The sequence below is a fragment of the Chionomys nivalis genome, chromosome 2 (assembly GCF_950005125.1).
Source record: "Chionomys nivalis chromosome 2, mChiNiv1.1, whole genome shotgun sequence".
In the NCBI taxonomy this organism is placed as follows: domain Eukaryota; kingdom Metazoa; phylum Chordata; class Mammalia; order Rodentia; family Cricetidae; genus Chionomys; species Chionomys nivalis.
In genome coordinates this window covers 93,888,059-93,913,862 of record NC_080087.1, presented here as the reverse complement: position 1 = coordinate 93,913,862, position 25,804 = coordinate 93,888,059, and the positions used below count along the sequence as shown (strand labels likewise).

General features: G+C 40.1%; 1 protein-coding gene across 3 annotated transcripts in view; it reads left to right on the top strand.

Moving 5' to 3' along the window:
- Fer (FER tyrosine kinase) overlaps positions 1–25,804 on the top strand; it is a 333,973-nt gene that overhangs the window by 29,490 nt on the left and 278,679 nt on the right. For all 3 annotated transcript variants that reach the window (XM_057755315.1, XM_057755306.1, XM_057755297.1), the window contains 2 exons: positions 14,830–15,095; positions 23,862–24,035. In XM_057755315.1, the coding sequence (XP_057611298.1) occupies positions 14,889–15,095; positions 23,862–24,035 (381 nt within the window). In that variant the 5' untranslated portion in view covers positions 14,830–14,888. The remainder of the gene's footprint in view (positions 1–14,829; positions 15,096–23,861; positions 24,036–25,804) is intronic.

The window sequence follows — 25,804 nt, the reverse complement described above, 5'->3', positions numbered from 1 at the left end:
GAGCTGGAAACATCATTTTCAGACCAAAAGCTTAGCAGAAATTTAGGGCACAGTATTTTGTCCATGACGTGACCTAGTAATTAGCAGTAAATGGCACTGTTTTTGTGGTTATGTGAAGCCAGTCTTTCTTTGTCCTACCAGTCAGCTTCCAAATAAGCACACAAATCTTAATTATGAAAGCTCGGCTGTTAGCTTAGACTTGTTTCTAACTAGCTCTTATAACTTAACCCATTTCTATTAATTTACGTACTGTCACGTGGCTCATGGCTTGTTACTTCATCTCCTACATGTTATGCTTCCTCTGTGTCTGATTGGAGACTCTGTTTTCTTCCCAGTGTTCTCTCTGCCCTAAAAATCCTGCCTAGCTATTGGGCATTCAGCCTTGTATTAAACCAGTCACAGTGACATACTTTGTAAAGGAATATTCCACAACAGTTATGATTCTGTCTATTGGAGTGCTTTGGAAAAGGGACTTTACTTTGTTCATGCAGAGCTAATTTTGAGTTTGTAACTATGGCTATATTGCTTGCTCAGTATGGCTTTGTCTCAGTCTTACTGCTAGAAGCACATAAAAACTGAGAAATGTTGAGATCATTCCTTTTTCTGTTTTAGCCATCTGGCTATTTCATGTTATAACTGTACAGACGTTCTGATGATGCTGTCAGTGTGAGTTGTATAGTGATTTGGATAATTCTTACAGGACTCCAGGTGTCAGTCCTCAGCTTCTAAGTCTTGTTTGGGGCAGGGTGTCTTTTGTTACTGCTGCCCGTGTCAGCCTCACTTTCCTTAGAACTCCTGGAGAGTCGTCCTCCCCTGTCCCGTAGGAAATACAGACGGTTGTGCTCCCATGCATAGCTTTTCTGCAGGTTTTGGAATCTGAACTCAGCTCATCAGGCTTGAACAGCAAGTTCCCTTGTGCTGAGCTGTCTCACTGCCCATACTTTTATTACCTAATTTCACTAACTTATTTGCAACCTCCAGTGGTGTACGTCATTGGATCTCCTTAACAATCTTAGATAAAGGAAAAACACTTTTTTTTAACAATAAAAGATTTGTGTTTCCCCAATTTGAGAGAGAATACTCAGTATAGGTTAAACTTTCTTTAACCCGATATTCACCAGGAATAGTAGTACACATCTTTAACCCCAACTCTTGTGAGTCAGAGACAGGATCTCTGTGAGTTTGAGGCCAGCCTGGCCTACATAGTGGGTTCCAGAACAGCCAGAACTACATAGTAAGACCCTGTCTCAAATATATAAATACATGAATAAATAAATAAAACCACAGTATCCATTCATTCTTCTCATTCATTCTTAATTCATCCTCCTCTTCTCCCCTCCTTCAGTTTCTTCTTTTGCAATGGTATCATATATCTCAAACTTGCTATGAAGTTGAGGATAACCTTGAACTTCTTATTCTCTACCTCAGACTCCCAAGTGCTAGGGTTACTACAGTATATCTCATCATGCCCAGAAGAAACACTATTTCTATCTTGGCATTTGCAGAATGTAAAAGTTATAGAGCCAAAAATTGAGAAACAGGATGCATTTTAGGACAGATACTTGTGTATATCTGTGTTCATAAGATAATACCATAGGAATTTTGTCATCCTGCAAAGAAACTATCTGTTTTACACTTTGCTGTTTAATAACTTTCATTCTGTTCATGAAATCCACATATGTGGATATACTGTATGAAAATTAAACGTCTAATTTTAGAAAACAGCATTTTTATGATTCTTTAAAATTTTTAATTCAATCACTGTTTGTGGCAAAATGCAGTCTCTCAAGTTGAAGACCAATAAATGAGAGAGGTTAAATAAACCCAAATAGCCAGCAATTTAGTAAGGTTTATGTTAGTTTAACTTTTTATAAGCTTGTTTCTTACAAAGAGATAGCGTTGGGGTGAGGATATAGCTTAGTTGGTAGCATACTTACCTGGTGTGCATGAAGCCCTGGGTTTAATCCCCAGCGTCATGTAACTGAGCGTACCACATGCATGTGATAAAGCTCTGCAAATAGAGGCGGGGGTCAGATAGAGGGCCAAGGTCATTCTCAGCTGTATAGCAAGGTTAAGGGTAGTCTGGGCTACAAGAGACCTTTTTTTTTTTTTTTTTAATTAGTTTGATAACAGCATACATGTACTTTTGTATAATGTCCTGTCACTGCCTGGTTTATAATTGATATCCACTAATTATATAAATATTTTTCTTTAAGGAAAGTTTAAATTATGTGTATATGTATATGAGAGTTTAAGTGTAGATGTCATGGCGGCCAGAGGTGTCTGGTTCCCTGGAGCTGGAGTTCCATGTGATTGTAAGCCACCTGGTAGATGGGAGGAATCCTCTGTGTGTGGGCATGCTCTTAATTTCTGAGCTAGGACTCCAGCCCCTAAATTATAAAGATTTCTATTCTCTGTAATAACCTAAGCCCCATGATATAACAGTGAAACATCTGAATTCTTTTTGAGATAGTACAAAGTTTAATGGAAGACATAGACTGGATAAGGAGTTAAAGCATGCTGTAGTACGCGCTCTGCTAAAGATAACCACGCCCAGTTCCTGTTCTAAAGATGGGCTGCTCAGTGTTGGCTGGGCAGACATCCCAGAGAATACAGCTTTCGGATTTGGTTGCTGAAGACTTTCCAGGTAGATGTGAATAGAAAGACATTTAGATTGGGGGAACGACATCTCCAAGGCCACAGAGGCGTGACCGTTCAGGGGAGATTTCAGGAACCCAGATGTTCTGGTTTACTCCTGTTGCTGTGATAAACACCATGACCAGAAGAACCTGTAGGAGGAAAGGGATTTATTTCAGCTTATAGGCTTCCAGCCCATCATAGAGGGAACTCAACAGAAACCATGGAGAAACTTTGGCTTGCAGGCCCATACTCAGCTAGCTTTCTCATACCTGCCCAGGGTGTGGTACTTTCACAGTGGATGGGCCCTCCCACATCAGTAGACAACCAAGAAACTCTCCCGCACATATGCTGTTCATAAGCAAATCTGACCCAGGCAATTCCTCAGTGAGACTCCCTTTTTTTTTTTTTTTTATTCTTTTTTAATTAAAATTTCCAACTGCTCCCCGTTTCCCATTTCCCTCCCCTCCTCCCACACATTGCCCCCCCCCACTCCCCTCCCCCATCCCCACTCCTCTTCTCCTCCCCCCAGTCCATTCCCCCTCCCTCTCGATACTGAAGAGCAGTCCAAATTCCCTGCCCTACAGGAAGACCAAGGTCCTCCCACTTCCATCCAGGCCCAGGAGGGTGAGCAACAAAACAGGCTAAGCTCCCACAAAGCCAGTTCATGTATTAGGATCGAAACCTAGTGCCATTGTCCTTGGCTTCTCATCAGCCTTCATTGTCCGCCATGTTCAGAGAGTCCAGTTTCAACCCATGCTTATTCAGTCCCAGTCCAGCTGGCCTTGAAGAGCTCCCAATAGATCAGTTCCACTGTCACAGTGGGTGGGTGCACGCCTCGTGGTCCTGATTTCCTTGGTCATGTTCTCCCTCCTTCTGCTCCTCATTTGGACCTTAAGAGCTCAGACCATTGCTCCAATTTGGGTCTCTGTCTCTCTCTCGATCTATCGCCAGTTGAAAGTTCCTGTGCCATTCTTCTTGGCCTCTCGTCAGCTCTCATTGTCCGCCACATTCCGAGAGTCCGGTTTTATCCCATGTTTTTTCAGTAGCAGTCCAGCTGACCTTGGTGAGCTCCCAATAGATCGGCCCCACTGTCCCAGTGGTTGGGTGCACCCCTCATGGTCCTGACTTCCTTGTTCATGTTCTCTCTCCTTCTGCTCCTCATTATAACCTTGGGAGCTCAGTCCGGTGCTCCAGTGTGGGTCTCTGGCTCTATCTCCATCCATCGCTAGATGAAGGTTCTATGGCGATATGCAAGATATTCATCAGTATGATTATAGGATAGGTTCATTTCAGGTTCCCTATCCTCAGGTGCCCCAATGAACTAACTGGGGACATTGCCCTGGGCATCTGGTAGCCATTCCAAGTTCAAGTCTCTTGCCACCCCTTAGGTGGCTCCCTTACCTAAGGTATGAGTTTCCCTGCTCCCCTATCCAACCTTCCTTTATCCCCAATCACCCCGATTCCCCCATTTCCCCTCATCCTCTCCTTCACACTTTTCTCACCCCATCACCCCTCATCCCCATCCCACCCCACCCCCAAGATTCCAATTTTTTGCCCATCAGTCATGTCTATTTCCCATAGCTGGGAGGATATCTATATGTTTTTCCTTGGGTTTACCCCCTTGTTTAGCTTCTTTAGGATCACAAATTATAGACTCAGTGGCCCCTATCCATGGCTAGAAACCAATTATGAGTGAGTACATCCCATGTTCTTCTTTTTGGGTCTGGGTTACCTCACTAAGGATCGTATTTTCTATTTCCATCCATTTGCATGCAAAATTCGAGAAGTCATTGTTTTTTACCGCAGAGTAGTACTCTAATGTGTATATATTCCACAATTTCTTCATCCATTCTTCCATTGAAGGGCATCTAGGTTGCTTCCAGGTTCTGGCTATTACAAATAATGCTGCTATGAACATAGTTGGACAAATGCTTTTGTCATATGATAGGGCATCTCTTGGGTATATTCCCAAGAGTGGTATTGCTGGGTCCAGGGGTAGGTTGATCCCAATTTTTCTGAGAAACCGCCACACTGATTTCCAAAGTGGTTGCACAAGTTTGCAGTCCCACCAGCAATGGATGAGGGTACCCCTTTCTCCACAACCTCTCCAGCAAAGGCTATCCTTGGTGTTTTTGATTTTAGCCATTCTGACAGGTGTAAGATGATATCTCAAAGTTGTTTTGATTTGCATTTCTCTGATCGCTAAGGAGGTTGAGCATGACCTTAAGTATCTTTTGGCCATTTTAACTTCTTCTGTTGAGAATTCTCTGTTCAGTTCAGTGCCCCATTTTTTAATTGGGTTAATTATCCTTTTAAAGTCTAGTTTCTTGAGTTCTTTATATATTTTGGAGATCAGACCTTTGTCTGTTGCGGGGTTGGTGAAGATCTTCTCCCAGTCAGTAGGCTGCCTTTTTGTCTTAATGACAGTGTCCTTTGCTTTACAGAAGCTTCTCAGTTTCAGGAGGTCCCATTTATTCAATGTTGCCCTTAATGTCTGTGCTGCTGGGGTTATACATAGGAAGCGATCTCCAGTGCCCATATGTTGTAGGGTACTTCCCATTTTCTCTTCTATCAGGTTCAGTGTGTTCAGATTGATATTGAGGTCTTTGATCCATTTGGACTTGAGTTTTGTGCATGGTGATAGATATGGGTCTATTTTCATTCTTCTACAGGTTGACATCCAATTGTGCCAGCACCATTTGTTGAAGATGCTTTCTTTCTTCCATTGTATACTTTTAGCTCCTTTATCGAAAATGAGGTGTTCATAGGTTTGTGGGTTAAAATCCGGGTCTTCTATACGATTCCATTGGTCGACTTCTCTGTTTTTATGCCAGTACCACGCTGTTTTCATTACTGTAGCTCTGTAATAGAGTTTGAAGTCAGGGATGGTAATGCCTCCAGAAGTTCCTTTATTGTATAAGATTGTTTTGGCTATCCTGGGTTTTTTGTTTCTCCATATAAAGTTGATTATTGTCCTTTCAAGATCTGTGAAGAATTTTGATGGGATTTTAATGGGGATTGCATTGAATCTATAAATTGCCCTTGGTAGAATTGCCATTTTTACTATGTTGATTCTCCCAATCCAAGAGCAAGGGAGATCCTTCCATTTTCTGGTATCCTCTTCAATTTCTTTCTTCAATGCCTTAAAGTTTTTGTCAAATAGATCTTTCACTTGGTTAGAGTTACCCCAAGATATTTTATGCTGTTTGTGGCTATCGTGAAAGGTGATGATTCTCTTATTTCTCTCTCTGCTTCCAGATCCTTTGTGTATAAGAGGGCGACTGATTTTTTGGAGTTGATCTTGTATCCTGCCACATTACTGAAGGCGTTTATCAGCTGTAGGAGTTCTTTGGATGAGTTTTTGGGGTCGCTCATGTACACTATCATATCATCTGCAAATAATGCAAGTTTAACTTCTTCCTTTCCAATTTGAATCCCCTTTATCCCCTTATGTTGTCTTATTGCTATTGCTAAAACTTCGAGAACTATATTGAAGAGGTATGGAGAGAGTGGACAGCCTTGGCGTGTTCCTGATTTTAGTGGAATGGTTCCTTTTTATGTGACTTTTAGCTTTGTCAAATTGACAATGAAAGCTAGCTAGCACCATAAGTAAGTTTTAAAATTGTGTGACTGTTATGGAAGATGGAAATTGTATCGATTACCAGGCAAAAAGGACTTTTTAACCTGTAGGGTATGGTTATAAATTAATACCTAATACCTAACATTATAAGTGCTACTAAGATTAATTATTACTGTGTGATGGTTAGTCTTCATTGTAATCTCACTGATTTGACTCACCCAGGAGAGTCAGCTCTGGGTATGTCTTTGAGGGAGTTCCCATGAGGTTTAAGTTAAGGAAGACGTATTGTGAATGTGAACAGCGTACTGCATGGGAGGAGGCCCTGAGCTGAGTAAAAATGAGCAGGGGAGGAGCCATCTGAGCACTGGCATTCCTGTCTCTCTGCTTCCTGGTCGACACCACATATGGAGCTGCTCTTGCTGCTTTGCCGTTCCCACCAAGATGGACTGCATTCTTCTGAACTGCAGCCAAAATAAACCTTACTGCCTTAAATCGCTTTTGTCAGGCGTTTGTTTGCAATGTTGAGAAAAGTAAGTAATAAAAAGTATAGATTGCTGGGCACTGGAGATGCTGGTGCAGTGCTGTGTAGCTTCAGCCAGTTAATTCGTGTTACAGATTTCTCTTGTCTCCCACGTACAAGTCACCTTTCTCAGTGATGGAGATGGTGGGTACAGAAGAGAGAATTTACCTGCTTGTTTCTAACTTATATTTCAGTTGAACACTGTATACACCCCACTCTGTAATTATTGATAATACAATTTTCTCCTTGTATTACTTCTAGAACAGTATGGATGATTTTGTGAGTTCCCTGCTCCATATTATGAACTATAGTTTGAGGGTCTTTCTTTCTTTCTTTCTTTCTTTCTTTCTTTCTTTCTTTCTTTCTTTCTTTCTTTCTTTCTTTCTTTCTTTCTTTCTTTGGCTGCTGCTAACTCTGTTTCGAGTGCTAGTATTATGGGGTGTACCTCCATACCTAATGTTAAGGGCTGGGCATTTTGAAAATTTAAAATTTTTATTGATATAATTATCAATTGCTTTTTAATTTGTGAGATTATAATTTAATTGCAGCATTTCTCCCTTTAAGCCCTCTCATATCCCTTCCCTGCTTTCCTTCAAATTCATGGCCTCGTTTTTCACCAATTGTTGTGGCTTGCATATATATTTGCATATATATTGTATGTGTGTATGAATTACTTTTAAGTCATGAGAAATAACAATAGAGAGATATCATGTGTACACTAGGCTCTACCTCCCACAAGTCCACATTGGGCTTCAGCAGTTCTTCACTCGCACAGCCTGCTTGTGGGAATCTGCTCTTGTAGGAGTTGACATTTTTAACTTGTCTGTCTCCACAGTCAAGGGGATATAGTGTGCATGGTGACGTCATTTCTTTTACGGATCTAAGAGGCGTTTTTAACTTTCTCAGTAGCCTTTTTCTTTATAGGATGGGCCACTGACTCCAGTTTCTCTTATCTTCTTCAAAAGCTGTGTTTTCTTCTGGTTACTTGGGCTTTCACAGAGTAAAAGACATTACTTTTGGATATTTTCTTCTTTTGGATTGTGGATTTGGCATCATACCTAAGTATTCTCTCTTTCTTTAGATCCTTTTCATTATTTTATTAATCTGAAATTTATCAGTAAATCTGTTTATACTTAATCACTTAAGTCCATGATTGCTTTTAGTTCTTTAATAAGGTGTTGGGTTAGAGTTGAGAAGGCTAATGCTTTCTCATTTAACCCTGTCAGAAGTCTGTTAAGCATAGTCGAGTCTATTTTGAGGTGTTGTATTCTATTCCATTATTGTCTGCCCCGACACCAGTACCATGCAGTTTTGACTTCCATCCTATATAGTTTATGTGAGCAGGCTTCTGTATGTTTGTGCATATGTGTTTAAGCAGGTTTGCCTGTATTTTCTACAATATTGTTTCATTACCTTTCTTCTTGCTCTCTGATGAAGGAAGAATTGTATTTTTTGTGAGTGTTGCATGGGTCTCTGTTTTTTTTCCCGTTTTCTCTGTGTTGTCTGGATGGATGGACTCTGTTCTGTCCTAATACTCACCGATAGTGGCTTCTGTCATCTCCAGTGTGGATCAGAGTGAGGAAGAAAATTGCATTTCTTCCTTTTATAATTTCTATCTGATTATTTTACAGCTTGTCTAACTTGGTTAAGTCTTGTATTTTTACAGCTGTTTCAAGAGAGTTAATATTTTGTTGCCAAGTGTTTTTATGGTGGACGCTTTCAGATCCTTGTTATGTGGCTGCCCTATTTTTCTTGGTACTAGTATTATCTTTTCCAATTAAAATTGTGGTTTTCTTGGTGTATTTTTTTTTGATTGAACCCTGTATAATTTATGTGTTATGTTAGACTTGGGGACCACTTTAATCTCTTATTTTCATAAGTAGTTACCTTGTTTAATTTTTTAGCATGCAGATCTTAGTCTGCTTTTATGGGACACTATTCCAGTGATGGTTTAATTTTTTACACTTTTGTTTCTCTTTCCTTGATTTATTTGGTAACTTGTGGGTTCCTGGTGGTTCCTACTTGTGCTTACCTGAGAAAGTAGAAATTTCTTTCTTAGGTCAAGTCATGGATGTCTGTTGTAGGGGAAGGGTGTGCTGGCATTTTCTTACCACATTCTGCTTGCCTGATGTCTTCAGGATGGGGAAGACATGTGGGTTCTTGGATTGTACTTTGTGCAAAAGCTAGGTCCTTCCTTCCTGTCCTGCCTGCCTGTTCTGGTTTCTCTGAATGAGGAAGGAGTCCCTCAGGCCCTAGAGTACGAAAGTTTCTGTGTGTCAGTCAGACACATTAAAGACGCCCTCAGAGGCCCCAGATGTGCTGATGTCACAGCAAGGGAAGATCAGTTAGTCATTCCCCTATTTTAATCTGACCCAGGAGTGAACCCAGGTTTGAATTCTCTAGTTCTCTCCCAGTGTCTTTCATCTGTCTGTAGTTTGTATTTGACATTTGTATAGGACCCGTTCCTAAGGAAGAGCTTTGTTCTGTCTTTATTGAACAGCACAGGAAGCATCACATGGGAAAGGAATGTGGGTACTATACAGAAATTCTTAACAGTTTTGTAAGCAATTAAGTTACTGACCCCAGCTGAGTCAGATAACAAGAGTGATTGTAAGCACACGGTTACCAAGCAATATCCATAGGCTGCTTCCAACATTTATGGTGGATATTTGTTGTATAAGTTTGGTTTCCAGCTATGGGCTGTTTTTAGCAAAAGATTGCCTTGATCAGTCTCCCTCAGCACCCAGTAGTACTACTCCTGGGTATACACCCAAAAGATTGCCTTGATCAGTCTCCCTCAGCACCCAGTAGTACTACTCCTGGGCATACACCCAAAAGATTGCCTTGATCAGTCTCCCTCAGGACCCAGCAGTACTACTCCTGGGCATACACCCAAATGATTGCCTTGATCAGTCTCCCTCAGGACCCAGCAGTACTACTCCTGGGCATGTACCCAAAAGATGCTCACTCATACCAATGATTGCCTTGATCAGTCTCCCTCAGGACCCAGCAGTACTACTCCTGGGCATGTACCCAAAAGATGCTCACTCATACCAATGATTGCCTTGATCAGTCTCCCTCAGGACCCAGCAGTACTACTCCTGGGCATGTACCCAAAAGATGCTCACTCATACCAATGATTGCCTTGATCAGTCTCCATCAGGACCCAGCAGTACTACTCCTGGGCATACACCCAAAAGATGCACGCTCATACCAATGATTGCCTTGATCAGTCTCCCTCAGGACCCAGCAGTACTACTCCTGGGCATATACCCAAAAGATGCTCACTTGTGTTCATAGCAGCATTGTTTGTGATAGTCAGAACTTGGAAACAACCCAGGTGCCCCTTGACTGAAGAATGGGTAAAGAAAATGTGGCACATTTACACAACGGTAGAAAACAATGACATCTTGGAATTTGCATGCAAATGGATGGAACTAGAAGAAACCATCCTGAGTTAGGTAACTCAGACCCAGATAGACACACATGTATGTATTAGACGTAAAACAAAGGATAAGCAGCCTGTGGTCCACAAGAGAGGCATACATGGATCCCCCTGGGAAGGGGAATTAGACAAGATCTCCTGAGAAAATTGGGAGTGAGGGAGAGAAGGGTAAGGAGGAGGGGAACATGAGGGAACAGAATGGTTGAGATGGAGATATCTTGACGAGAGAGCCATTATGGTGCCAACAAGAAACCTGTCACAAGGGAAATCCTCAGGAATCCACAAGGATGACATCAGCTAAGACCCTAAGCAATAGTGGAGAGGGTACCTGAACTGGCCTTTCCCTGTAATCATATTGATGATTACTTAAATGTCATCATAGAACCCTTCATCCAGTCACTGATGGAAGCAGATACAGAGAGCCACAGCTAAGCTCTGGCCTGAGCTGGAGACCAATACAAGAGAGGGAGGAGCAATAATATGAGCAAAGGGGTCATGACCGTAATGGGGTTGCCCACAGAAACAGCTGATCTGAGCTAGCGAGAGCTCACTGACTCTGGACTGGTATACAGGGGAACCTGTATAGGACCAAATGAGGCCCACTATGTGGCATACAGTTGTGAGGCTTGGGCAGTCTTTGGGGCCACTGGCAGTGGGACCAGGATTTATCCTTAGTGATTGATCTGGCATCTAGAAGCACACTCTCTTTGTAGGGATACCTTGCTCAGCATAGATATGGTGGGAGGAGGGCCTTAGTCTTGCTTGAAGTGAAATGTTAGACTTCCTTGTCTCTCCCTAGGAAGTTTTACCCTTTCTGAGGAGTGATGGATGGGGGTAGAATGGGAGGAAAGGGTGGGGTGAGGGCAAGGGAGGGAGTGGGAACTGGGATAGGTATGTAAAATGAGAAAAGATTGTTTTTTAAAAATAAATTTAATAATAATATTTTTTTTTTTTACAAAAAACCCCCATACACATATATACACACATTCATTAATCTCGGTCAGGTGCATGGAAGAATACATAATTTAAGATTACAGGTACACATTAGTTTAGGTTGTAAAAGTAGATTACATAGGAAGCTAGTGAGGTTATATATTCTCACACAGCAGGTTAAACAGGCTGAGCACACAGTAGGACATCAGGCTAAGTCTATGTGATCTTAGTGAATATTATGACCTTGGCTGTGAGCCCAGCAAAAGTTCCAGTGTCAGAATGTAAGAGAAGTTTTCATAAGCATGTACTATCTAGCTGATTCCTTCTGCTTGACTTGACCATTCCTGGTAGAGAAGGTGAACCATGGGCTGGTTTGCACTCTATTTAATCACTGCCCACTGTTTGGTATTAATGCAAACAGTAGTCGTATGTGTGTGTGTATGTGATTTGCCGTTAATAGGGTAGTTATATGTAGTTTATTGGTCTGTAAGTTAATTCCTTAAGCATTTGCTATGTCATACAGTCCAACAATTAGACAGTTAATTTATTATGGACTTGACTTATTTTAAAAATATTTTTATTTCATTTTTTCCTAAAGAGAGGTGTGTGTGTGTATGTTCTGACCTAGAATATTAATAAACATAAATAAGCTTTTAACATAGGCAGGAACATTTCCCAGATTATGCCAGATTTCTGAGCCCTACATAATTTTTTGAAGCTTCTGATAGCAGAAATAAAATGCTTATCAAGATGTATTTAGAAGCGGAGTTGCTATTTATGCCACGTTAGGACTAAATCTAATCACAATTTTAAGATTAGTGTATTTTTTTAGAAATTAAAATATTCTCAACATTTCTTCCTTCAAAAATGTCTTTATCCTTTGACTGAACATGGAGTGAGGAGTATGTTTTCACCAGCTACAGTTAAAAATAGCAACAGCAGCAACAAAAAATCATTGTCAGTTTTTGTGCCCCACAAATGATTGAATTTTTTACTGTGGCCCTGGGGATTGAGCAATGGGCTTTGCATACTAGAAAATGCTCTACCACTGAGCCAAACCCAGGCCCAAAGCCATTGCTTTAAACCTGATATCTGGGGCCAGAAGCCTGGAATCCTCCTGTTTGGCCCTCAGGTGAATAAGTTTGTCCCTCTGTCGTTAGGTCTCAGCTAAGGACCACTCAGTCTTGATTGCTGCGTTGGAAATTTTAGCAAGTTTCTTAAAATTCATAAATATTTTTTCTAATTACTTTATAGTTAGTACAATCTAACATTTTTCAGTTGGGGGACAATTGTAAGTTATTTTCTACTTTGAGGACAATAATTTTTGACATGTCTTTAGATGAAGCAAATGAAGTTAGAGAGAGAAACCTCTTTTTGTATCTGTGTAGTTCAGATGGTGTCAGTGTCCTTAACTGGAACCAGAATCTGTGGTTGGGACTATAGCTCAGTGGTAGAGAGCCCTTGCCTAGCACGTGCGAGGCCTGGGGTTCAGTTTCCAGCACCACACAAGTGAATGAAGAGCCACTACCATAGCAGTGAAACAGCTGACAACCCAGAACTGGAAAGGGAAGGCATGGTTCACATTTCTTCTGAAAGAGTCACTGCTGGAGACTCTTTTTTACAGTAGTTTTAGGGTTTATAATAAACAAGGAGAATATCTTAGGGAGGTTTATGATAGCTAGCTTATATCTTAAGTTATGTCTTAGTGAGTTTTAAATAACTGTTTTGAGTTACCGTTTGAGTTCTAGTCCATTTTCTATCACCAATCACATTGTAATATGGACAGAGTAACTTTATAAATAAGATAGGTTCGTTTGGGCTTAGGGTGTGGAGATGCAAGGTCAGTGAGTCTTCTGTGGTGGACCTTACTGCCAGAGACCCAAGATGGTTCAGACAATTTCAAGGAGTAAGAGGGCGCGCGTGTGTGTGTGTGTGTGTGTGTGTGTGTGTGTGTGTGTGTGTGTGAGGGTAGGGGGAGAGAGAGAAGAGAGGAGTGAGGAGAGGCAGGCAAAGAGTAATTTCTGGGTTCTTTCCATCTTGTAGAGCTGTTGCTATCAGGATTCAATCAAGGGGCTCTATGCTAATAACTTCATCCTGATCATCTCCCAGAGGCCCTCCTGCTAAGTACCACAGTGGAATTAACTTTCCACCTTTTATTACCTCTCCTTGGAGATTAAATCCCAACACATCCGGCCTTGATATGCATCAAGCATACCTAAAACATAGCCCTCACATACTGAAGAATTCACCTGGTGGAAGTGTGCAGCTGAGTTGTTTTTAGCTGGCTCCCAGAGCTGTCCTGCCGTCACCGTTGAGTGTACCTCTCAGGTCTCAGCCTCCATTTCTCTCCACATTCACTAGCCCTAGACAGCCCCAAATCTATTTTATATCTCTAATTGGCCTATTTTACACATGCCCTGTAAATAGAAATATACAATGTGTGGTCTTTTGTATCTTAATTTCTTTCACCTACAAGATGTTTTCAGTATAGCTTATGTCAAATGTAGAGATCAAACTGGAGTCTCTTGCTTTCTTAACACTAATTCTTTCACCTTTGAACCTTTCAGGATCTCATTTATATCAGCCTTTTATTTTGAAGAACACAAGTTTGCAGTAAAAAAGATTTGTTCCCAATTTTTTTTTTTATGTTTTTGTAAATGGCATTGATTTATTCCCCCCCCTTTTTTTTTTTGAGGCAGGGTTTCTCTGTGTTGCCCTGGTTGTCCTGGAATTCACTCTGTAGACTAGGCTGACCTTGAACTCATAGAGATCTGCCCGCCACTGCCTCCCAAGTGCTGGGATTGGTGGCATGTGCTATCACTGCCCAGCATTGGAATTTATTTTTAATTTAATTTTCTGGTTGATTGTTACTCATATGTGGACATTTGATTGACTTTTTTAACTCTGACCTTGCATGGAGTATGTTAGTGAGTGTCATGTCGCATGATCAAACGTGTGAGAAAAGCCATGTAAGTGAAGCGGGTTTACTCAGTTTCATGGATTTCCTCCCATGGTCCTTTGACTGTTTCTGAGGTTTTGGTGTGGAGTATACCATGGTAGCAGGCGTGTATGTAGAAGCTTCTCACCTTGGAAACTGGGAATCGGAGAGAAAGAACAGAACCAGGAAAAATCAGTAAGGGTCCCCTTCCAGTGACCTCCCTGCCTACTGAGGCTCCCTCTAGAGTTTCCACCACCTCTTGAATAGGTCATCAGCTGGGGAGGAGACATAGGCATCCTCTCCATCAGTCATTCTTGGTAACATACCTGACTCTCCTTCCTTGTCTAGTCTCATCATTTTTAATTTTCATTTTGTGCATATGTGTGTCCCTCCCTATGTGCGGGTATGTGTGTGTGGTGCAGGTGCCTGAGGAGTCGGAGGTGTCGAGTGCCCTGAGTTGTAGTGTATACTGTTATGAGAGCTGTTGTTGAGAACTGGACTCGGGTCCTCTGGAAGAACAGTGTACACTCTAAGCGCTGTATCGTCTCTTCAGCCCCTTTCCTAGTTATCATTTATTTACGATGTCATTACGGTACCCGGGACCTTCAGTACAACAGCACAAGTGCACATCCTTGATTTCTTCCTGATCTTTGGGGGAAGACGTCTAATTGTCATTTTCTTTTTTTAAACTCTTAAATTAAAACAATAGACCATGCTTTTGCTTTGTGGACTAATTTCCTTCTAATTGAGACTTCTTATGTTTATGCCCACAGATATGTGCTGACTAGCAGGCCCACTTGTGCGGTATAGAGGACAAGTAGTACCTTACAAAATGGGATTTGGGAGTGACCTGAGGAACTCACAGGAAGCTGTGTTAAAGTTGCAAGACTGGGAATTACGGTTGCTGGAAACAGTGAAGAAATTTATGGCTCTGAGAATAAAAAGCGATAAGGAATATGCGTATACTTTACAGAATCTTTGTAATCAAGTTGATAAAGAAAGTACCGTGCAGGTGAATTATGTCAGTAATGTGTCCAAGGTAAGAGTGATTTTACTTGTTCTGTATAGCAACATAGTTGTCCAGAACAAATGGATCGTACTATAGAACAAGCATACCCATGTCAACTTGTGTTCTAAAGCTTCTCTTACTGCTCTTTTATCTGCTTCCTCTAAATGTTACAAATATGATGTTTGCATGTGTGTGGAGATAGGTGTGTGTGCAAATGCACACACCTGAGCACTGCACTTGGAGACTGGAGGAGGACATTGGCTGTCTTCTGTGGCTTTCCACCAAAGTGGAAAGTCCCTAACGCAAGGACTAGGCTAGGGCTAAACTGTCTGGGCAGCAAACTCCTGGGATCCACCTATTGCTGCCTTAAAACAGTGGGATTATAGGCACATGTGGTCATGTCTGGCTTTTTTTATGTGGGTGTAGGGATTTGTATCAGACTTTCAGGCTTGCACAGCCACCACATTTACTCACTGAGGGCTCTCCCCAGTTCCTATCTCCTGTAAATGTTTACATGCTCACTTTAATATCCTTTTAGTTTACAATATAATTTAATGTGATTATTTGATATTATTAAATATAGTTCAGTTTACTATTTTAACATTCACTTTCTCTTTGTTCCATCTTCCTTTATTTTTTAATTTATTTTCCCCCTTTAGCTGATTTTTTTTTCTCAAACTAAAATAAATTAATTTTTGGTTTTTATGGAGGCAGGGTCTCTCTACATAGCCCTGGCTGTCCTGAAACTCACTATGTAGACCAGGCTGGCCTTAAACTCACAAGAGATATACTTGCTTCTGCCTCCCAACTTCTGAGATTAAAAGTGTAAACCATCATGCCCAGCCTTAAATTTATTTTTAGTGGATGAATATTCATGTAGTACTAAGTAATGTTTTGAGACCTTTTGTACGTTGTGTAATGTTTAATAATATTTAAATAGATTGAACTAGTCACTTTTCTTAAATTGTATGATCTCTGGTAAGTAGTAGATCACATTGCAGGCAGGTCCCACTCCTTAGGGTAGGTGAGCAACACAAACTGGACTTTGGTTAAAAAAAATAAGTTGGGTGGGTGGGGAGGTGACACCTGAGATGGTTACTGAGAAGATTTGGGGGCTAAATATGATCACAGTACATGGTATGACATTCTCAAGAAATTAATAAAAATATTATTAAAAACTGTTGAAAGGAGCGGTGGGCTGCGTTCCTGCCTGGCTAGCTTATGCCCCGAAATAATAACACGGAAACTGTATTCTTTTAAACACTGCCTGGCCCATTTCTATTAATGTGTGTAGCACCACGAGGTGGTGACTTACCAGGAAGATTCCAGCCTACGTCCATCTTGGGTCGGAGCTTCATCGCGTCTGCCCTGGAGAGGAGCGGCATGGCATCTGCCTAACTTCCCTTCTTCCCAGCATTCTGTTCTGTTTACTCCACCCACCTATGTTCTAACCTCTCAGGCCAAGCAGTTTCTTTATTAATTAACCAATGAAATCAACAGATTGATATATGATACTCCCACATCAAAAAATTCTGTTTCCCCAATCATCTGTTTCTTTTAGATGAAAACGTTCAAAGTTCTAAGACCTTTTTTCCAGTTCTTTGAAGTCTGTAGTAGACAGTACTTGGGAAGCTAATAAGTTACGTTTGATTTCTACAGTTTCTCCAGTTAGGTGACAAAACATACAAACATGAGATGAAAACAAGAGGTAGTTTTAGCAAGAGCAAAAGAGATAAAGGAATGGTTCATGACCCAGTGACCCTCAACCAAGACACTAAGAACACACATAGGAAAAGGCTAGTCTCTTAAGTTAAAGATACGGAAAAACTGCATAGCTGCGTGCTTAAGAATAAAAGCAAATGTCTGTCACCAGTTACAGAATTACACTCAGAGTGAATTAAATAGACAAATGGGATTGCTCATCATGGCCCCAACTTCTCTGATGATTATGTGTAGGTCCCATGTTAATATTGAGTTAATCATAAGCATCTTTTTCAGTCAGTCTTTCTTGTGTCTCCATGTTTCTACTCAATACGTTTGTTTCTTCTAGTTTCCTTGATGGACAGGATGTAGTCATGGTAGCTGTCTGGTTACCCTGCTGTTCTATCATGTGGGCCGCTTTTGTGTCTTTCCTGTCCTCCCCTCCCCCATGCAGTGCTGGGTTCAGACCCAGGGCTTTGTGTGTGCTAGGGAAGCCTGCTGCCACTGGGCTGTGTATTCACCCCTAGCCTCTGGCTTAGCTTTTCTCCTCATTCTAGTGGCACTTTCCTGTATTGTCTGTCTAATAATCCTTGAATAGCTTCCAGGCATCACGGCCAGTACTTCTTATCTTGGTAGATGTGTTTGTTGTCCCTACATATTTTTGAGCTTTGCTTTGGGATGCCGCTGAACCACTTGCAGACAGTGTGATCCTCTGGTTTCTTGTTTTCACATTTGTTAGGTCCAGCTGTGATTGATTTGATTTCTGATCACTTTATCTTTTCTACATAGCAAGATCATTCTTAATACAAAAAAAGCATGTGTATTTATTATAAAAACATAAATTCTGACTTTGGGACACTATCATGAGTTGTGGCCCTGTAAGTTCTCAACTGGTTTCTTGCTATCTTTTTTTGGGTGGTTGCTTTTTAGGTCTTAGTGGTTTTCTCATACATTCAAGCTGTCCAGTACTCACCTCTGTTATTGAGGAAGAGTCTGTGTAGGTCTCCAGAGTTTTCTCTCTGTGTCCAGCTCTCTTTGTCTGTGTTCTTTCTCTAGGTGACCATGAGTTCTGATAATCTGTAAGTTTTTTTTTTTTTTGTTTTGTTTTTTTTTTGCCCCTTTGTGTCCTGAAGTCACTCTTCTCAACTGGACATTACTGGGGTTTTGCTTACTTGTGACCTAGACTTTTTTTTTTTTTTTTTTTTTGTAAATCAAGTCAGCCTTAGTAATGTTAGGGCTTAGATCATGATTTATATTCTCTGAGGAGTCATTTTTTTTTTTTTTTTTTTACTGCTGACTAGTATCCCTTGAGTGCTTATTTTATATGTTTGTCTAGCTACCATTTTAGGTAAGTGGATAAATTGATACACATTTCTCTACTGTCATAGAAAGTGTAACAATTTATGAGGTACTTAAGGATGCGTTATGACCCTTTGTTCCCAAATATTTGTGCGTGTGTTTCCTGCTATATAATGAGTCAAATTATAATAGTTCAGTCATAATACATGTTACTGTTTAAACATTGTTAAAAATAAATTTCCTGGTCTGGTGAGATGGCTCAGTGGTTAAAAGCTCTTGCTGTGCAGTCTAACAATATGACTTCCATCCTGGAAGCCCTGTGAAAAGCTGAGTGAGGTCACGCGCATCTATAATCCCCAGTGAGATGGGAGGCAGAGGCATGATAGTCACCTGGAGGCAAACAGCCTGGCATGGAGCATGGCAGAAGCGAGGAGACCTATCTCAGTAAGGTAGAAAGGAGAGAAGCAACTCCTATTGGTTGCCCTCCGACCCACCATATAGCCTTCAGTAACAAACATGACACTCCGACCTGGTCTAAATAGCCAGCTTTCCCCAGCAGTCCTGTTTCTACCCAGAGTTGGCATTACAGGCCAGAATCCACAGCTGCCTGGCTTTATGTGGGTTCTGGGAATCTGAATTCCAGTTGTCTTCATGTCTGTGTGATAAGCATTTATCCGTTGAGCCATCTCCCAAGCCTCCAGCTCTTGTCCACTGTTCCAGTAATGGCCTTTTCTCAAAAATGTTGCTTTTTCTTACCTTGACCCAAAATTAAGTCTGGAATCAGTCCTTTCATTTAGTTTTTGTCTTTTCAGTAAACTTTAGTTTAAAACATAAACAGGAAATATAATACTAAATGAAATATACTATAGTTTTATCATATATTTCTCTAAAAGAGTAATTAACTACCTTTTCCATGTGTTTAATAGCTATTTTATTTTGGTTTTTTTCATGACAGGTTTTTTTTGTGGCTTGGGGAGCCTGTCCTGGAACTCACTCTGTAGACCAGGCCGGCCTTGAATTCACAGAGATTTGCCTACTTCTGCCTCCCGAGTGCTAGGATTAAAGGTGTGCGCCACCACCACCTGGCCGCTATTTTATTTTCTTAATATTTATTTATTTATTATGTATACAGTAGTTTGTCTGTGTGTATACCTGCAGGCCAGAAGAGGGCACAAGACCCCATTACAGATGGTTGTGAGCCACCATGTGGTTGCTGGGAATTGAACTCAGGACCTTTGGAAGAGCAGGCAATGCTCTTAACCTCTGAGGCATCTCTCCAGCCCCTGCTATTTTATTTTTTAGAAACAGATATATTTTTATTTATGTGCATATGTATGTATGTGTCTCGTGGATGTGTGTGTATATGTGCACATTGTATGCAGGTACCCACAGAGTCCAGAAGGGGAAAAGGTTCCTTGGAGCTGGAGTTATAGATGTTTGTGAGCCATTTGGTGTGGGTGCTAGCAGCCAAACTTTGGTGTTCTGCAAGAGTAGCAAAGACTTAACCACTGAGCAATCTCTCCAGCTACTGTAACCATTTTACTTCTTTTGTTTTATTCTATACAGAAGGTCATTTTTACTTTGTGTTTTGTTGGTCATTAAAATTCCAGCTGTGTAGTATGTTCAGCTCTGTTTCTGTACATTATATGACATAGGTAATCCTCAATACAATTTATTTGAAGGGAGATATTGACTTAATCTCTTTAACACAAAGTAGATAGAAATATTAGCAGTACTCATATACTACCCTAAAATTTTTTGATGATCTAGAGTTAATAGTAGCCACATGATACAAACATCGTGTATGCAATATATTTGTTATATATAATAGTATATAATTTATATTATAATTCTCAGGAGATCGTTCTTATATACCATTTGATTTGAAATGTGAATTTGTTATTAAGGCACAAGTTGAACCTTATGAGTATTTTCCTAATATGGAAGTGGAGGAAGCACTAGGTTAATTTATGAATGGTACCCAGTTGAACCAAGTTGCTTAGGACACATTTCAGACATGGACCACAGTCCTTTGCTGGCTGCCGTTGTTTGCTCTTTTATTATGAGCCAAACTTGTCTGCATGTAGTACTGCAGCTTGCTTTTTTCATAAGATAGTCTTTTCTACCACTTCCAGGAATTCATGGGAATAATCCTTCTAAAACCTACTTTCACGGGTATATTTCTAGGCTATTCAAGAGAAAGTGCAATGTTTATTGTAGTGTATATCTTAATCCCTTAATATATATGAAGCTGTACGAAGTTGCTGTATTTTTAAATGCATCCTTGATTAATGCTTTGAATATTATCCTCCTAACACATCTGTAAACCCTGTGACTTTTAGTGTATACTTTTGTACAATGAAGAGATTGTTAGTGACACAAATGCTTTGTTACAACAGGTCTTGTACGGTGTAATTACTCAGGGAGGTTTGACCCCATGACAGAGGTCTCAGAAGCATGCTGAATTCTGGTTATAGACTCCCCAAACTGATGTTTCCAAAAAGCCCAGTTAGTTTTGATTATAGCCAGGTTAGAGACCATTTGGAGCAGGCAGACCAATATTTAAAGAAAATGCAGAGAGGTTTTTTATGAGTGGGGCACATCTAAAGATTCCTTTGTACTTGGAGTTGAATCTTTGAAAACTCTGTTTTAGGGAAATTTAATGAGTTGCTTTCTGGCTTTTTGTATCCCCTAAGGACTTAGAGACTCCAGCATTTTCCTTATATAACAGGCAAGCTTAAATAAAAACTGTTGCTTCAGAGGATCATTTATTTTGAGTTATTGTGTAGTGCAGAAACTATGCTTTCTTCATGGAATTTTAATGTTGAATTTTTGAAAAAAAATTCAACCAAGAGGAAAGCAAGCACGTACTTGGAGGATATAATCTAAGCACAAAGCTGTTTCGACAGCTATTATTTAGGTATTTTTCAAGCTTGAGTCATCTTGTTGACTGTTTTCAATGCCGTGCTGTAATTATAGGCCCAGGAGTAGCTGGTTCTTTGACTCAGTGTCTTAGAATACATACTTTTGGTATAACAACACTTACATTACTGCCTGTGTTGGAAACTGATTCCTCTCACCACATATCTGCTTGTTCAAAGGTGGAGGGTGAGAAAGGACATGTGCTTTTCTGACAGGTGTACATTTTCTTAAAAAATTAAAAGAAAATTATGTGCATGGGTGTTCTAGCTGCTTGTATTTTTTCCATCGTGTGTATACAGTGTTCGTGGCGGCCAGAAGAGGGCGGAGCTCCCCTGGAACTGGCTTGAGATTGCGTGGACCTGAATTACAGACGGTTGTGAGCCATAATGTGGGTGCTGGGAATCAAGCCCGGGTCCTCTGGAAGAACAGCCAGTGCTCCCATCTGCTGAGCCATCTCTAGCCCCAAAAGGAGTACGTTTTCTCCTGTGTGTAGTTTTTGTTTTCAATAAGCTGAACATGCAGTTTACTTTTTAAATATTATATTGCCATTTCAGGATAATTGATACTGTTGATGTCTGTGAGTTTCCAAAGCACAAAACTGTCATTTTCTCATTTATATTGATTATTTTATACCGCTGGGATTGTATTTAGTACATGTAACTAACCTCTCTTTGATAGTTGGGAAGAAGGAAAATTTTCTAAATGCAATCATTTTTAAGCTGTAATTTAAAAGTGGTACATTCATTTTTAGGTAAATCTTATTTTTACAAAACAAGAGAATAAAAAGTACATAAATAGTTTAAAATCACAGCGTTCAGGTAAAAGTAGTATTATGTGAGTATTTTAACCATATTATTGCAAATTCTGAATGGTGTTATAAAATTAAAAAAAAATCTCAGGTTAGTATTTTGTTTTTCTGGAGCACAGGAATGTGTGAGCTGTCAGTATCTCTATCTTAACTTGGTCTGGTTTTGAATTATCCAGTGTTGGATTTAGATTGCTTCCATAAGATGTTTTGTTTCTTAATTCCTCTTTTAATGGGGATTCTAAAGGGTTACCATTATTTTTAGTTAGTTAAAAACAAAACTGTAGTGAGAAGTCTCTTTGATTTTCACCTCTGCAGCTTTGTAACAAAGCATGCCATGTCAAGAATGACATGAATTGACCTAGAAAGACGTCTTCACTTGGTTGTAATCATGCTACAAGGTAGCTGAAGTGTGCTTGTGTGTGTGTGTGTCCGCACACATGTGTGTCCGCATGCAAGCCCCACATTCAGTTACAGCACTCCATATGGGGCCATGATCCACAGTGTGAGGTGCTGAGAGTTGGACCACAGAGGTTGGCTTTAGAAGGAGTAAGGTTGCATAGATGATGGAGACCATCAGGTTTTTTTTTTTTTTTTTTTCTGCTTTTTTTCTCTTGTGTGTTGCACAGGACTTGAAAGAAGAAAACAGTGGTTATTTAATAGAACTTTTCTTCTTTTCTTTACTTCCCTTCCCCTCTCTTTCCTTCTTTTTTTTCCTCCTGTCTTAGGGTTTGTCTTAGGGTTTCTATTGATATAAAAAGACACCATGACCATGTCTGGTCAGAAGCTGAGAGTTCTACATCTTGATCCACAGACAACAGGAAATGAACTGAACTCGGTCTAGCTTAAGCATAGGAGGCCTCAAAGCCCACTCCCACAGTGACTCTCTTCCTCCAGTGCCACACCTACTTCAATAAAGACACACCTCCTAATAGTGCCACTCCCTACGTGAGGTGGGCAGTGTGCAGTGGGGTATTGGGAGGTGTTGAGGGCCGTGTGAGGTGGGCAGTGTGCAGTGGGGTATTGGGAGGTGTTGAGGGCCATGTGAGGTGGGCAGTGCAGTAGGGTATTGGGAGGTGTTGAGGGCCGTGTGAGGTGGGCAGTGCAGTAGGGTATTGGGAGGTGTTGAGGGCCGTCTGAGGTGGGCAGTGTGCAGTAGGGTATTGGGCAACACAGGATGCACCTCCATGGACACGTAGGGCAACCTGACCTAGCTGTGTAGTCTTTAATATTGGCTTCAAGATGGCTACCCCCTAGGCTGCCAGCACTCATTGTAGACTCACAAAAATTAAAAAAAAATGTTTACAGTGTTTTAGAGAATATTTTTGCTTTTGGAAGGCAGGACAAGAACATGGACTTCTTGTGCTTAGCTTATTTATTTAATTACTATTGCTTTAATTTTCTATACATACCACATGCCATTTCTCAATATATTTTTAGGATAAAAATGCCAGATAAAAAGATAATTATACAAGTTATTATTGCTATTTATGTTTTAAGACAGTCCTTATGTTCTGTTGTTCTATATTTGTTGTTTTAATACTTAAATATTTAATTAAATATTCAATTAAGAGATGTTAATGAATTGATTACATCAGTTTTTTGTTAGTTTTGAGGCAGGATTCCACAATGTAGTTTAAGCTGGTCTGGAACTCATTATGTAGTTCATTTTGGCCTCAACCCTGTGATAGTTCATATTCCTCTCCTTTCTGTGCTGAGATTATAGACATGAACTACCATGTGCAGCTTGTTAAGTTTTAGATCTCAAAGGAAGTGATACTTGAGTTTTAAACTATTTTGTGGTATCAAGAGCAGGTTAGCTGCCATATTTTCATATTTGAAAGGAAAAATGATGAGTTCATGTACATTACAGTATTCTGCACAGGCTCTCATTGACATCTGAAACATTTGTTCTTGAAGATGTTGACTACAGATCATAGTTCATTGTACAGTTTTACAGAAACCTGCTGTTTATAATGTAAAGGCTGTTTTAAAGTAAACATTTATAACTTTGAACATTTAAATCATAGTCAAGTGGAAACTTCTAATTTTCTTCATTATTTTTAAAGTCTTGGCTACTGATGATTCAGCAGACGGAGCAGCTAAGTAGGATAATGAAGACCCATGCTGAGGACCTGAACTCTGGGCCCTTGCACCGGCTCACCATGATGATCAAGGACAAGCAGCAGGTGAAGAAGAGCTACGTAGGCATTCACCAGCAGATAGAGGCGGAGATGATCAAGGTTGGTCTGGCTCTAGTTGGTGTTCTCATGAGTTTCGTTTAGAACTTATGTTAATATTTTGTCCTGTTTGGTCTTAAAATTGTCATTTCCTGCCAAGAAATGTTTGGTGTGTTTAGTAATACTTTACTGTGTACAGAATATTGCTTGTAATATTGTATTTTACAATATTAATATTGTATTGTATTGCTTGAAATGATTGTAAGATATAATTTCACTACCAACAAAGAACAACCATCATGCTCTGTCTCAGAGATCTTGTAGTAACTTGGAATATGTATTTTTTGTTTACTGAAATAGTTTTTAGGGCTGGAGAGATGGTTCAGCAGTTAAAACACTGGTTGCTTTTCCATCACCCACTTAACAGCTCACAACCATCTGTAACTCCAGTCCGAGGGGATCTGACGCCCTCTTTTGGCTTCTGTGACCATTGCAAGCACATATTACACAGATATGGCAGCAAAACCGTCAACATACATGAAATAAAATAAACTTTGAAAAAAATGAAAAGAAATTGCTTTTAGCTTATATAAAAATTAAATATGTATACATTTCCTTGTATTAGTAATAACTTAGTCAGTGTATTCCTGAGTTTTTTGCATTTCGAGTTTGTCTCTTCTGGGTAATTTCTTAACATTTATTGCAGAGCTTTGATTGTCCAAACAGAAGAGCAGCACAGTCCCCTCTAGCTGTCCCCCAGGCCATTGCCCTCTTTTGCTTTATGTAGTCGCACACTTCCTCCCAGTATTGGTTCATTTAAAGGAAACCCCAATATCATTTTGTCCCAAAACATTTTAGTGTATGTTGGTAATAAAAGGATTCCTTTTGAAAATAAGAACATTTTCATTAATCCACTTAAAAATGTCAGAAGTATTACTAAATATCCAGTGTTTAAATACTTGCACATTAAGTGGTTTCAAATGGTTTATTTTAGTCAGGATCTAGTCTGAGACATGAGTTTTATTTGAATAATTGTGTTTCAGTCCGCAGGTTGGTCTTCCTGTTTATTTTTTGAAAACTACCATTAACTAACTAAAGGAATTAGATAATTTGCTATATGCAATTGAATTCCTTCAATTTTGAATTTTTCTTTCATTCTTTTTGTTTGTTTGTTTGAGATAGGGTCTCACTATGTAGCCTTAGCTGGTTTGGAACTCCCTCTGTAGAGCAGGCTGGCCTTGTACTCACAGAGCTCTGCCTGCGGCTGCCCCCAAGTGCTAGCGTTAAAGGCATGCACTACCACACAGCTCGATTATGAAGTTTTTGATAAGCACCTTAGAAAACCCATCCTTTCATCTGCTTATTTTCTATAAACTTGAAATTAACTAGGCCTAGAAGCTTTGTTTGATCAGATAGATTGTAAGTGTCGTGTAGATTTCGTGTAGATTGTGAGTGTTGTGTAGATTGTGAGCGTCATGTAGATTTTGTATAGATTGTGTCGTGTAGATTTCGTGTAGATTGTGAGCGTCATGTAGATTGTGAGCGTCAGTAAATTTCGTGTAGATTGTGAGTGTCGTGTAGATTGTGAGCATCGTGTAGATTTCATGTAGATTGTGAACGTCGTGTAGATTTCATGTAGATTGTGAACGTCGTGTAGATTGAGTGTCGTGTAGATTGTGAGTGTTGTGTAGATTTCATGTAGATTATGAACGTCGTGTAGATTGTCAGCGTCGTGTAGATTGTCAGCGTCGTGTAGACTTCGTGTAGATTGTGAGTGTCAGTGTTGTGTAGATTTCCTGTTGCTTCATATCAGCTCGTTTTTCTTTTTATGA